Raw genomic sequence first — 14,657 nt, forward strand, 5'->3', positions numbered from 1 at the left:
AATAGCAGCAGGTGCATTGCATTAGGCCACTGCTCCATATCCACCTGATCTTGTTAAATTCTTTAGTTTGTGCGGTGGCAATTTTTCTCTGCCTGCCACTTCAGTCACAGTAAAGAATTACATTTGAAGTTTTACGTGAGTATACTTAAATTTAACAGATTATACTCCTACTGATTCAGAAACAGTAAAGATTTGAATTTCAACCTCACTCTGTTATATCCAATCACAACTTTTTGATGTTTCCCTCTTTCTATCATTCATAATTCTTTTTTACCTCTTCCTTTTCTTTCTTGCTCTGTTCTACTTCTCTCTGTTTCTTCTTTTCTGTGTGTCTTTGCTGCTCGTGCTTGCAGAACTATTTTGCTGATGCATGGAACACGTTTGATGCCTTAATTGTTGTCGGTAGTGTGGTTGACATTGCCATCACTGAGATCAATGTAAGTATTCATGTATCACACACACACCCTTGTCTGTGCTTTGAGAGGCCTTGCTCTAGCATTGCATTGCATTTAAGAATACTATTTGATGCTCATATGAGACAGATAAAATTGTGAAGACATTGCTCAAGTTGAATTTGCTTATTAGAAGAGTCCTGACACTTCATAATAATTAAAGAAAAGCAGAAAGGTAACAGTAGTGTATCACATGTGTTGCAGTGTTTGTGGCACTGTACTGTGTTGCTCTTCTGAGGCAAACAAAAACTTTACATTGTAAGCATACAGTTGAGGGAAAGTTTTAAAATATTGATGTACTGATCACATTTATCCACAAATCACAAATCGTTTTTTTTTTGTGAAAACTGTGATAAACAAAAAGAAAAAATATATAATCTAAAGTATCTGCCAATGTTTTGTAATTCATCAATAACTCTAAACTAACTAACCAAAGTTTTGGTTCTGATGAAGTTTTGATAAATTGTTTTGCCAATGTTCTTTTTGACTTTGATGTACTGCTACTGCAAGGCCACTCTGTGTCCTAATAGGCAGCCGGTGTGTAGACTGACTCCATAGTTGGTGTGAGCTTTTCTGTGTGACAATGTTTGTTTGTCCTGTCAGTTACTTGTTATGAATGAATGTTTGACCTAAAGCATACACAATTTTCCCAACAATATATAATTAAAATCTCCATACTAATGCGCAGAAAAATATTTCACATAGCAAACCTGAATACTATGATTTTGAGAGAGGTTGTCATTAATCAATACACTGATAGTTATTGTGCTTTGTAGTTCTGCAGTCAAACCAGTATTTTTAAATATACCTTTTGATTTAAATGACCACCATACTAAATCATCAAAGCAATCATTGTACCGCAGTTAGTTTTACTGTAGTTGTCTTTGCTTTGAATAAAGATTTTCCTTTTGGATGTCCTTTTTACAGTATAGGCATGATGTTACCGTTACTACAGTAACATCTTTAGGAAGAGATTTCAGGCTCTGCCATCAAAACATGTTGCAAACTTCCTTATCTGCCATAAATGTCTTTTAATTGAGGATCTTAATGTCAGGATACCAGTTATTTTCAAATCAGATTCGATATTGAAAGCAAAAATCATTAAGTAAAATTTGGTAAAATTGAATCCAAAGTATATTTGTAAAACAATGCTTTTGCTTTGTATGGGCATTTCCCATGTCTGGTGTTACGGCTGAGAACGTGTTAAGCTGGCATGGCATGTGGTAAGGCATGAGAGGCTTTACGATGATGATGGTTGTGGTATATATCTGAAATGCATTTGTTTTAAGTGGTTGTGTGTTTTTAAAATTCCATTATGTGATAAATCAGTCTGATGAGCTGCATTAACTTGTGAATGGTTTGGTGCTGTACAGCTGGTTTTTGCAACTTAGATTAACCATAGGATTTTGGTTTCAAGTCGGCAGCCATTCCTGTCGTCAAGATGATAGTGGAGCCAGGGGTAAGGAGAAGCCCCTCCTTTTCTATCAAAGCCCCTCACCGTTTTGTGTAAATGTAAAGTTAAAGCATTTGTTGTTAATTGTCATACTCCGTTGCTCGACTCCTGATGAAAACAATAAGATGCTTTCTGCCAGAGCTTGTGGCTTCAGTCCTTAATAAAGTCTGCGAATTTGTGATCGCAGGCGTTTTGTCCTGTCCAGGTGCATGGCATGACAGGTCTTTTGTCACTTCTTCATTTTCACATATAGCTATTCCAACTGTTCGTAGTTAGACATTGTTTCAGCATTGCACTGTCCATGTTTCTTGTTAAAGATCTTGTTTGTTTAAACTGCAACAACATGACAGTAAAAGACCCATTTGGTGTTTGTATCCAATTTTTAAAAAAAGAATTCCTATTATTAGTCTGTTGGTCATTTTTAAGAATTAATTATAAAATATGTGTACGTTTTCCAGATCTGTTGACACAGTGTTTAGGACACAGTTACCCTGCATGCGCATTCATTGTGAGATGCAGAAAGATTACACGTGGGAAGATTTTCATTCTCATTCACTGATACAATGCTTGTAAGCTCATATGGCTCATACATGCTGATCAAAATAATGCATGTATGAATTGCGGCATGAACAGAGGTTTATCAGTGTCTGTGTTCGGATGTTACACCTTCTTCCTGACCTCCACTTTAGAACACGGAGGACAGCGCTCGTATCTCCATCACCTTCTTCCGCCTGTTCAGGGTGATGCGATTGGTCAAACTGCTGAGCAGAGGGGAAGGCATCAGGACTCTGCTGTGGACCTTCATAAAGTCTTTCCAGGTGACTTTAAGATAAGCAGCCAAGAAATATCTTTTTTGAATTAGCATTATTATTAACTAATGATTGAGGTAGAGGTTTAATCTATTGTAAAAATTCTTTTAGGCAAGATGCTCATTAAAAATTACATTTATGGGTAATTTCCCACTTTTTCACTTTTTGTTCTGTATGTTTTTCTTATGTTGCCATGTGACAACATAGAAAATAAGCTAAAGAATAAAGAAATTTCAAGGTGTGTTAGTGGGATGTGCCTGCAGGTGAAAAGATAAAAACATGGCCAACATGAAAATCTACTTACTTATATAAACCCAATACATTCATGGATTTGAAGGCTAATAAGTTCAAAATACTATAAAAAATCATATGTAAAAAGTCAGTATGATGGCAATCAATTCATTTTCCAAAGTTAATTTAAAAGAATGATTGCAATGACAGCCCAGGATGTTGTTTGCACATAATAGGTTGGTAACACTGTTTACACTGGGTGACATTGCATTAGGTTGCAGCAAAATGTGGATTGATTATGGGGTGTATCACTCTTTTTTCTCACTCAGGCTCTTCCCTATGTTGCACTCCTGATAGCCATGCTGTTCTTCATATATGCTGTGATCGGAATGCAGGTAAATTGTATAAATATTTACATATTTTGTAACCAACCTTGTTTTATTCGTCTTGTCCTGATAGGTTGGTTAAAAAGTCCTTCTCTGGTTTTAGGTGTTTGGGAAAATAGCGATGGTAGATGGAACACAAATCAATCGGAACAACAACTTTCAAACTTTTCCTCAAGCTGTTCTAATGCTATTCAGGTATTTGTATTTGTGTGCCTTGAATTGTTGAGCCATTGCCAAGCAATCATGCATAAATTCAGGTGTGCTGTATTTTGTTGTTCTATGTTAGGTGTGCCACAGGTGAGGCATGGCAGGAAATCATGTTGGCCTGTCTGCCAGGGAAGCTGTGTGATTCAGAGTCTGACTACAACCCTGGAGAGGAGAGAACCTGTGGCAGCGGCTTTGCAATTATCTACTTCATTAGCTTTTACATGCTCTGTGCTTTTCTGGTAATCTGTGTTCATTGACAGTAAAATTAGAGCTTCGACTTGAGCTTTTTACATTTCTGCATCCCGAAAAGATGCCCAGTGTTGCATGTTTTGGTTTCAGATCATCAACCTATTTGTAGCTGTCATCATGGACAACTTCGACTATCTGACTCGTGATTGGTCCATTCTGGGGCCACATCATCTAGATGAGTTTAAAAGGATTTGGTCCGAATACGACCCCGAAGCCAAGTGAGTGCTCAGGACAAATGTTGGGGAAAGTTAGTTTCTCCTATTATTTGTCCTTTACCCGTGGACACGTTTCTGAACTGTACTAATCAATACTTATCAGCACCTGTAGTGACAACTGTGGTATAATGTGTTAAATTTTAGTGTATCTTGTTGTCAGGGGCCGAATAAAGCATCTTGACGTGGTGACTCTGCTGAGGAGGATCCAGCCTCCCCTGGGTTTTGGCAAGCTCTGTCCTCACAGAGTGGCCTGCAAAGTGAGTTTCCAACCAACAAACTTACAACTATAGAGATAGATGAATACATAAAACCTTTTCACTATTTGACATTTACATTTCAACTTTGATGCCTCTTTGTGAACCTGTATTTTTAATTCTGTTACAGCGTCTGGTGGCAATGAACATGCCACTGAACAGTGATGGGACTGTCATGTTTAATGCCACTTTGTTTGCTCTAGTCCGCACTGCCCTCAAGATTAAGACTGAAGGTGAGTCTCCACCATCAAGCCAAAGGAATCTCAATATTAAACAAAAATACAGTGGTATAATACATAACCAAATGATATATTTATGTTTTGAATGACAGTCACATCATGCTACTGTAACTTTTATTGTATTAGTCCCTTATTCACAGTCGGGTCTGCTTCCTAAGCTTTTTGTGGTCAGAAACACCATATGCTCATTCAACATTTTGCCACAAGAGGGAGCTAAAATGTTGAATTAGTAATTTCTCTTCAGTGGGCGTCTGTAGCCCAGTTGGTAAGGCAGTCAACCACGGACCACAGGGTTAGTGGTTCGATCCCCGGTCCCCTGACATGTTGAAGTGTCTCTGGGGCAGGACACTGAACCCCCAACAGCCCATTCCCCTCCCCAGCTGTGCAGTGCCGGTCCAAGACCGGTATAAATTGGGGAGGGTTGCATCAGGAAGGGCATCCGGTGTAAAAACTGTGCCAAATCAACATGCGGACAGTGATCTGCTGTGGCAACTCTGAACTCATGGGACAAAACAAAAAAAAAGTTATTTCTCTTCAGTGTTTACTGCGCACAACTGAGTAATATTACACTTAGGAGTTTTGTACTTAATCACACATACCATTGGGCTAAATCCAGAATTTGTGTGTCCAATTATGATTTGTTTCATGTTGTGCTACTGTGTAGGGAAATCAGCAATGTACCTTTTAATAGTCCATCAGTTACCCAGCATTTTAAATAACCTTTTCTGCCATTTCCAAGGTAACCTGGAACAAGCCAATGAGGAGCTTAGAGCTGTGATTAAGAAGATATGGAAGAGAACCAGTATGAAGCTGCTAGATCAAGTGGTGCCTCCTGCAGGCGGTCAGTGGTCACACACAGGCATACATAGTCAGAACCTGAATTTTGTACATAGTTTGGCCAAGTATGCTGGCCCACACAAGGAATTTTTACATTTTTGTACAGCTGTCTTACTGACTTGATTAGAACACTGCTTCTTATTTGTATTTTCCCAGGATTAATAATGGCTAACTCAAATGTGAATTGCAGTATAATGTATATGCTTGGCGTTTGCATTGTCAGGGAAGTCTCACTAATGATCAATTCTCTATGTACATTAATAAAAGGGGGGAGATGTTGAACAAGAGAAATGCATTTAAATGCAAATTCATTATTATCTTAATTTGAATTTAAATGGCAGACAATGACTTTTACACGCTTTAGCTTTGTTGTAAACATTCACCATTCAGGATGCAGTCTTGCTTCTTTTTCATCATTAAAATCCATTGATACTATTATTCCAACCTGATTACAGTTGCTAACTGTAAAAGAACAAATTAAGTTTTCTAAATGCACATTTAGATATTTACAAAATTACAATGTTTAATACACAATGCTTTTGGGAGCTGTTTCGCTTTGGGAAATTGGTGCAGCGTGTTAATCCATCAGTGGCCTTCAGCATTCGGTTTTGTTGTTCTCAAGCAGCAAGTCAACCCTGTGACCACAAGCAACAAAATGAGATAGACGGGAGCAAGCTATCTTGACCTTTCCTTTTAATTCAAAAAACTTTACTTATCGCTATGAGCCAGCCAGTTTTACAGTTTTACTCTGTCACAATCATAGTTTTCTTGGTTCTCCCTTCTTCTTCAGATAAGTATTCAAAATTGGTATTGGTTGGGATTATTCAAAATTAAGTGATGACATTTTTTTATATCATTGATTATATGTCATTGATAGGGGATTCAAACTTAAACTCTTTTTTTAATCTAAATGTCAGAATGTACTTTATATAAACACTTTTTCTTTCAAAAAGATTTTGAAATACATTCATGTGGTGGTTTTCTACGGTGGTCCTGAAAGCTCGAAACACTGCAATTTGAGAAAACACATGCAAACAGAGAAATTACAAACAAATATGCAAAAACAACTTGGGGTGGGTTGCTTTAGGAAGGGCATCCGATGTAAAAAACTGTGCCAAATCAACATGCGGACGATGATCCACTGTGGTGACCCTGAACTCACAGAATAAGCTGGAAGGACAAAACACTTTTTTCAATTTGGTTGTGGTGTGACTTATTACAGCGCGTTTCTTAATGCTGCACCTGTGTTGTCAAATTGGTGAAGTTTTTGTATATTTGCTTGTGTTATGTCTATTTGCAGTGCTTTGAGCTTTCAGGGCCACCGTAGATTGCTCAGCATACAACAGAGTTGGATATTCACATGTTGTTTGATTTAATATTTACAAATATGACATTTACATTTACTGGTGAGGTTCAGTAAGAGAAGAAGATGCATTTTTATGGAGATTTGTTGATAACAGAGATAATGGTTTTAAGTAACTTGAATCTTTTGTAGGCAGTAAACATATAATTGCAAAAAAGTAGGAGCAATTTGACAGCTATCCAGCCCAGATCTTATTATATATTATACCTAATAATGTTATTTATTATAATGGAATATATTTTGTATCTTGTAAAGTTAAGCATTACTGCTAGAGATTTAGGTTTGTTCACTGCACAATGAGCTAATCTTTGTCTTTAAAAAAGATTACGTGGTTTCGGGTATTTCCCAGGTTAGTGTTTTATACGTCAGTGTGAGTCAGTGTGGCTTTTGTATCATTCGAGAACTACAAAACCTGCAGAATACTTGCCCCACAGTCAGGTTCCACATCCTTCTTTCTGAAACTATTAACTGCAGGTTGTCAAGTTATCCGGTGTAGTGGCTTTCTGTTCCTGTGTGTTTTTACTTTACACAAACCTTGACACCTCTGTGTCTAGTGTCTGCATAAAGCTTCCTCTAGTTGTGTGCAATTCACCGGTGTCCTTCAGCTTATGCTTCAGCTCTGCTTTGTTTTAATATTAATTTAACTGCATGTCTTTGTGTGCATTAGTTTGCTAAATGCTCTCTCCATTTTTCCTTTCTTCCAAGACTCTCTTCTCCACAGCTTCCTCTGATTTCTTTAGAGTGTGCAGTCATTTGCTGGCCTTGTCTTTCTGCCGTCCTGAGCTCTTTGCAGCAGTTCTGTTTTAGACTGGTGGCATAAAACTACTGATGCCTCTCTTATAAACTTCTGGCTCTCTTCAGAAAGACATTGTGCTTTTAAAAGTGTACTGTGCATTGATCTACTCACACCACGAATGCATGAGATTCAATTAAATCTAAACATTTTATCGTATTATTTAAACATATTCCTGAAATGTGCTCTACTGAGTATCACTTGCATCAACTTACTGATCACCTGCTCGATGAATATATAACATAATGATGAATATATTATTTATATAATTATTAATTATTGTAATATATAATAATTTGCAAATACTGTCACATACATTTTAACTGCTGGATTAGGCAATCTGATCTATACCTACTAGTTTTTTATGTTATATAGTTTTATAAGAGTGGAAGACAGTGGGATAAATGACAAATTCTGATTAGATTGGTGCCTGATCATGACACAATCAGACCCCTGGACTGGACAGTAAACGATCTTTAACCTTTAATTGATACTTTTGTGAAAATTGTACCAAGGAAGGTTGATTAAAAAAGTAGAAAACCCACATTTTCTGCACACTATGATTCAACATCCTTTTTTTGCGAAGGGTCTCATCCCCGTTTGCTTCAGCAACAACTTATCTGAGTGAATTAGACACACGCTGGATAAACCTCCCTGCATGACAGTGTGTTGTCACAGCTTCCTCTCTGGCTGAATGTGTTGAGCGCAAAGCTATAGTTATGACCCTCTCTGCTTCTCTAAACTCTTTTACTTTGCTGCCTCTTTGCATGTGCTTTTTGCTACCAATCGTGTTGTTTTTCTGGGATATGTAAACATCTTTTTTCTGAAGGTGAAAAAAGTAGGGTGTTAAATGTAGTGCATTTTGCAGTAGTATACTGTAGCAGTGATGTATGTGGTAGTAACTGATTAGATCTATTTAAAAGAATATAAAATATACCGGTCTGTCTGGTTGTTAGTCTTTAGTGTTGAGTGCATAATCTACTGTACTATGAACTGATTTTTGTACATTAGGTTGTATGAGGTTATGAGGGATCATATATTATTGCATGAGAAACTGTGTGTGCGTGTGTGTACAGGAGTGTACAGAAATGTTTGTTAACCACATGTTTTAGAGATAATGATGCTAGTATGGAGCATAGATCTTAATCTGCTGTTGGGTTAAGACCTGCTGCACATTTGCTTGTGTTAAAGAATAGCAGGTTGATTTACAGATGTTTTCTGTTTTTTACAACACATTTCAGCATTGTTTAATTAATAAAAATTTAAGTTGCATGGATTTTAGCTGTACAAACCCAGTAATAATTAATGGTCTGACTCCAAGAGACAGTGCTGTGAGTGATAAAATATTTATTTTGTGTGTGTGTGTTGGGGGGTCCTGAATAATTAGCTTATTTTGTGATACCTGGTGTGTGTGATACCTACAGACAGGGTTTCCTATACTGGACATTTATTTTAGGGCTTAAAGTTAACAGGTTATCATCAGCATCTTGGCCTGTGACAGCACTACATTGGGATGTTTTTACTGTTAGTGGAGTTCAGTTTAGATACTTTTAGTGCAATTTTACTTTTTTTATGTTTCTCATCTCTTAGATTTGAGGTAGTAGTGGGAAAAAGCCCTATTGATGGATTTAGATTTTTTTTTTTATATATATGGGATTCTACATAGGAAAATTGTAATATTAGGTACTTTGTTGTTGATCTGGGAGGCTTTGGTGTGTCTGGTCTGTTCACTCAGATGACGAGGTAACAGTGGGGAAGTTCTATGCCACCTTCCTGATACAGGACTATTTCAGGAAGTTCAAGAGGCGCAAAGAGCAAGGTCTTGTGGGAAGGCGCTCATGGGAGAGGCTGAATACCACCATGGCTCTACAGGTGAGTGAAGTACATTCTCATACATTCAGTCCACCAGGAACATATCTCTGAGTGAATGTTACAATTTGTTTCTCAACAATAACCAATACTGACATGGTTGTCTGACGTATAGCAGCTATGTAATTTATGCCTTTGAAAACAAAACTTTAATTGGAACCAACCAGTTAATCATACTGACATTATTTGAATAGCTGCATCGCACAGCATCACCTTTTATCAAAAAACACTGAATATCAGAGAATTCATGTTCAGGGAAAATTTATTTTGAAAACACAAGTTGCATTATTGTCTTTGTCTTGTCTGTATTGTCCTTTATTCTACTACTCAAATCTCCCTAAAACCTCTTAGACACCTTTAGTTTATGCTGACATCTACAACACCGTTTATTAATTACAGTGTAATCAGTTCACTAATAAACTGAAAAGTCTTCTGACATTATTCCTCAGTTTATGTCAACCAGACAGAGGCAAAAATATAGATTAAAAAATGTTATAGCTGGAAGTTTTTGTATTATAGCTACTCTATTTGCAGGCTGGCCTGCGTACACTGCATGACATTGGACCAGAAATCCGTCGAGCCATATCATGTGACTTGCAGGAAGAAGGGCTAGTAGATGCCAATGGGGAGGAAGAAGAGGAAATCTACAGGGTAAACACTTCAGAACCTCTTCAGACATGAAATTGCTCAGCTTTAGATAATAAATTTTGCCTTGTCTGATGGGTTTTTGCACAAAAAGTTTGAGAGACCACACATTCACACATGCACTCACAAACTGCTTTGTTACATTAAATTGTTTATAGTATTCTGTTTTATGCTGTATTTTCTCATCATTGGTATCTGGTGTCTTTCTGCAGCGCAATGGCGGTCTTTTTGGGAACCACGTCAATCATGTCAGTGGGGATGAACAAGGCACCACCCACCCGACTACGGTTACCCAACGGCCTCTGCAGATCCTGCCCGTCTCTTGTAGCACCGCAACTGAACCCGCCCAAACTGACAGGAGAGCCAGTAGCAATGACAGGAAAGGAGAGACAGAGTTAAACTCGTCACCTATTCAGTATAATCATTATTATCACCCCCCTCATCCATACAATAACCCCAACTGTAATTCCACGTGTCATCAATCGCCTATACCTTCCAACGCCAACCTCAACAATGCCAATGTGCCCTCACTGCTCTCTATGAACAATGGGAGGCAACAGATGTGTTTGTTACAACGAGATTGCCCATCCTCTACCAGAAATGAGTCATCAGTGTCTACTTACAGCAAAGGAGTGCACAAGAAGTCTTGGAAGTCACATTCTACAAGGTCAGTGGATTGGGATTGACCGGTAATCCTAAAATTGACTTCATAGAAACAGTTTCTATTTTTGCACATACTACATATGCAGGTGGAGAATTCCAGTACAAATCTGCTGCGGTACACCCTGGACAGGTTGCCAGTTTATCTCAGGACCAACACAGACAGCCATTCACACTCAGGACAATTTAGAGCAAGCAATTAACCTAACATGCATGTCTTTGGACTGTGGGAGGAAACTGGAGTACTTGGAGGAAACCCACACAATTACAGGGAGAACATGCAAACTCCATGCAGAAAGGCCACGGTTGGACGGGGACACAAACCTGCAACCTTCTAGCTATGAGGGGTCACGAATCACCTCACCATCCTACTGCCCTAAGTTAAAAAATCTGTTTTGCAAATTATCGATTCCAAGCAAACACTTAGAACAATAGTTACATATTTTTTCTTATAAAACATAGCATATCTGCATATCCAAGAAAAACGAAATACTTTGTATTTATGGTACATCTTTTAAAAGTTTATCATACATGTATTTGAGGGCTGCTGCATATTTTTCATTGATTAATCTGCAGATTATATAAAAAAATTACTTAAAGCTCGACTTTATCAATTTAAATTTGCTTCCCAAGGTTCTTGTACATGTATATTAAAGCTTTTAAACTTCTCTCTGCCTTCCCTATGATATAATATCGCTTTGCTTCTAGCTGAAAAACTAGAAGCAGAAAACTTAAGCACTCCCAAAGTAGAACCATAGGAAACACGTTTGAAATCTGTGAAGTTGCCCTTTAAATTGGGAATTTTCAATATAGTTGCTGATTAATATTCCTTCTATTGGCTATGACAGATAGGTGACTGCTTGGAAATATTTTTATTTTGTAATATTGATGTGCATTAAGACATATTTCCCAGTTTGTCTGCCCTGACCATTGCTCAATTGTTTCCCATCTTGTGAAGGGGAGACTGGTGAATAATATACATGTCAGATAGTGCTTAAAGTTATTTTGAAAGTATGGAGACTCCTGTTCAGCATGACTAGATTTTACCACTACAAGTTGAAACTTGTTTAATGCTCAAACGGCTGTCGGGAAAAAAGCGTCATCATGTACAGTATATAGTTTGACTTTTAAAGGTCCGCTTTTTTTTGTCATTGCTTTTAATCTCTCTTCTTCTTTCCTTCTTTCACAACTATGTGACTAACACATTCCTCAACTCGGAGCAGGACACGCTACTATGAGGCCTACATTAGGTATGGACATGATTTTACAGCTTAAAAAAACTTAAATAAAACAACATACTTCACAATATGTTGTTTTTAGTGGCAGGTATATGACCAAATACAATACCTAGAGATAGTGTGTGTGGGTACATGTCTACTACATTTCCCAACACACTGTGTTGGGAAATGGGTTGATACTTTTTTAGTACACTAAATCTGCATAAAGCATCGAATTCTGATGCATTTATGATTGGATATGTTTAATTGGCAAATTTGCATTATATTATATCTTTGATGCCAGGTCAGAAAGTGGTGGTGGACTTTACTCCACCATTCGTAGGGAGGAGCCGGGGGCAGGGGACAGTGATGATGAGCGAGACTCGGGGGAGTACTACAGCGGAGAGGAGTATGAAGATGACATCATGCTGACAAGGGAAAGGTAACAAAAAAACAATTTCTGTATCTCATTAATATGACTTTAGACTCTGTAGAATTAGTTCTACTGATTCATGCTACATCGGATTGGTTTGCTACCTGTTTAGTATTTTTCTTTCCTCCATAGATTTGTATGAAGTATACAAATATCACTTTAAAGTTCTTGTAAAGATCTTGCATATACTTTTCACAGGTTGACTAACAAGGATTGCCGTGACGTAGGAGGAATTTTTGCCCTTGAGGTTTCTAAGGGAAATCGCAGATCTGATGATTACTATGATGATGACCAACAGCCAATCTACCATGACAGCAGGCAGTCACCCAGGAGATGGTTTTTACCCTCACCTCAAGGTGAGATACCACAGCCCCCAGTTTATTTATTTATTATTAATAAATAATACTATCGGGTAGTGACTGAGTCACATTTAGTGTATCATAACATTGTTATTCAGATTAAATTGTTTTCAAATTGGATGTTTGTTGAAGCTCCTTCCCAATTGTTTATTTCAATTATAAAAAGTCATTTCACATACATCATTATAATACTGTAAGAATCTTAAATTACTATGTAAATAGCTTTGCTGTGTTTTGTTTTAATTTTGCTGTGATTTGCCACAACATAAATGTATTGAATTAAAAATCAATAAACTGGGCTGATTCAAGGTGCCAAGATGTGTCACTGTTCTTTAGATTCAGTTTATGGTACAAGTACAAGTAGCAATGTAATGAAAAGTTAAATTAGATGTTTAAATACTTTATTATACATACTCCGTTCTACAGTACTTTGTAGTGATATACTGTATATTCTTTAGGAGTCACTTAATCCAGAGAGTGATCCTTTGTGGTTGTCATATTTTGTCCTAGCCTCCAGCAGAGCAACATTCAGTTTCGAGTGTCTGCGCAGAAGAAGTAGTCAGGATGATGCTCCTCCTTCTCCATCCTGCACAGCTCTTCCACTACAACTGGTGCAGCAGCAGGTACACACAAACACACACACACACACGGATTGATACCGAATATCCAGTATTGTCACTAAATATTAAACATAATTTTTGAACTCAAACTTTAGGTAATGGCAGTGGCTGGTCTTGACGCCAGCAAAATTCACCACTGGTCTCCTGCAAGGTCGCAGCGCTCCTGGGCCACGCCTCCTGCCTCACCTTCCAGCCGTGACTGCTCTCCCTGCTACACACCACTCATACAGGTCTAATCACTGTGACAAAGAAATCTAAATTTAAGATAAATGGACAGATTAGCATTTACCGTGATAATGTCTGGAGGCTGGTTAGGCAGTGTTGATGAAATTTACACAAAATACAGAATATAAAAAAGATTGGTATACCACTGGGTATATTATGGAATATAATTTTTCTTAATCATATTCCTATTAAATACAAAGAATCATTAAGAATGACAAACCAGAATAAATCTTTTTCTGAGCTATTCAATTAAATCATTCACTCTAGAATGAGTGAATTCATGGTTTATCTCCATCTGTGATTTAACTTAATTAGAGTCAATCAATCTGATACCAGTAATTGATAAGGTCATCATTTGGTGACCATGTGACTGGTTATGTACGTTTTATAAAATTAGCATCTCTATCAGTGTCCTGTGACAAAATTAAGGCACGTGGTTTAAAAAGTATGGCCAAACTTATGTGTGTGTCTTCGCAGGTGGACTGGCGCAGCCCCGGCAGCGTCGGCAGCATCCCCGGAGCAGTGAAGAGGAGTTCATGGTATACAGACAGCCCTCCAAGCCACTCTCCGTCACACCTGCAGTTACCTGCAAAGAGCTGCTCACATTTCCTGCAGATGACAGGCAGCGCCAACAGTCTTGTGGAGGCTGTAAGTAAAAATAAATGCCTTGTATACTGGTCATTGCTCACATTGGCAGTAGCACTGTGGTAGTACTGCCAGCACAGAACCCACCTACTTGTTTTCCCTCATTTAGGTTTATGAGCCCCCACATTCACAAGTCTCTATATAAATAACTATTTGTTCTAACGTCACTGTGAGGCAGGAAATTTAAGTCCATACCGTTCTCCTACCTGCTCCCTTGGTGATGAACAAATTACCAAACTTACGTTTTGGACTTCAAAAATTACTCAAGAGACCTACTGTATGTTTTTACTTTATGCACCTGCAGGTCGTGTGGCGTTTTGTCAGGTAAGAGGTCTTAGCTCATTCCTCCTTACAGAGCAGCTTCAAACACAGCGATTGTGTTGGTTGGCTTCCTTGCATGAATTGGCTGCTTCAGGTTCTTCTTTTTCTACAATATTATGGTCAGGATTGTGACGCTGTCAATAAAAAACACAAAATTTCTTCTGCTTTTACCATT

The 14,657-nt window shown here is 37.9% G+C and overlaps 1 protein-coding gene across 8 annotated transcripts in view; it reads left to right on the forward strand.

The window, feature by feature from the left end:
- The window catches only part of cacna1db (calcium channel, voltage-dependent, L type, alpha 1D subunit, b), a 71,523-nt gene that overhangs the window by 52,614 nt on the left and 4,252 nt on the right, over positions 1 to 14,657 (forward strand). For 7 of the 8 annotated variants that reach the window (XM_067526482.1, XM_067526484.1, XM_067526487.1 and 4 more), the window contains 18 exons: positions 1,870 to 1,911; positions 2,595 to 2,723; positions 3,275 to 3,340; positions 3,435 to 3,526; positions 3,618 to 3,777; positions 3,878 to 4,005; positions 4,163 to 4,259; positions 4,387 to 4,489; positions 5,235 to 5,336; positions 9,224 to 9,360; positions 9,892 to 10,008; positions 10,215 to 10,669; positions 11,886 to 11,912; positions 12,184 to 12,321; positions 12,511 to 12,668; positions 13,182 to 13,294; positions 13,387 to 13,521; positions 13,994 to 14,164. In XM_067526482.1, coding sequence (XP_067382583.1) covers positions 1,870 to 1,911; positions 2,595 to 2,723; positions 3,275 to 3,340; positions 3,435 to 3,526; positions 3,618 to 3,777; positions 3,878 to 4,005; positions 4,163 to 4,259; positions 4,387 to 4,489; positions 5,235 to 5,336; positions 9,224 to 9,360; positions 9,892 to 10,008; positions 10,215 to 10,669; positions 11,886 to 11,912; positions 12,184 to 12,321; positions 12,511 to 12,668; positions 13,182 to 13,294; positions 13,387 to 13,521; positions 13,994 to 14,164 — 2,370 coding nt within the window. The remainder of the gene's footprint in view (positions 1 to 1,869; positions 1,912 to 2,594; positions 2,724 to 3,274; positions 3,341 to 3,434; positions 3,527 to 3,617; positions 3,778 to 3,877; positions 4,006 to 4,162; positions 4,260 to 4,386; positions 4,490 to 5,234; positions 5,337 to 9,223; positions 9,361 to 9,891; positions 10,009 to 10,214; positions 10,670 to 11,885; positions 11,913 to 12,183; positions 12,322 to 12,510; positions 12,669 to 13,181; positions 13,295 to 13,386; positions 13,522 to 13,993; positions 14,165 to 14,657) is intronic. The other variant, XM_067526485.1, reaches the window with a different exon arrangement.

Source organism: Channa argus, chromosome 13 (genome assembly GCF_033026475.1).
Source record: "Channa argus isolate prfri chromosome 13, Channa argus male v1.0, whole genome shotgun sequence".
NCBI lineage: Eukaryota > Metazoa > Chordata > Actinopteri > Anabantiformes > Channidae > Channa > Channa argus.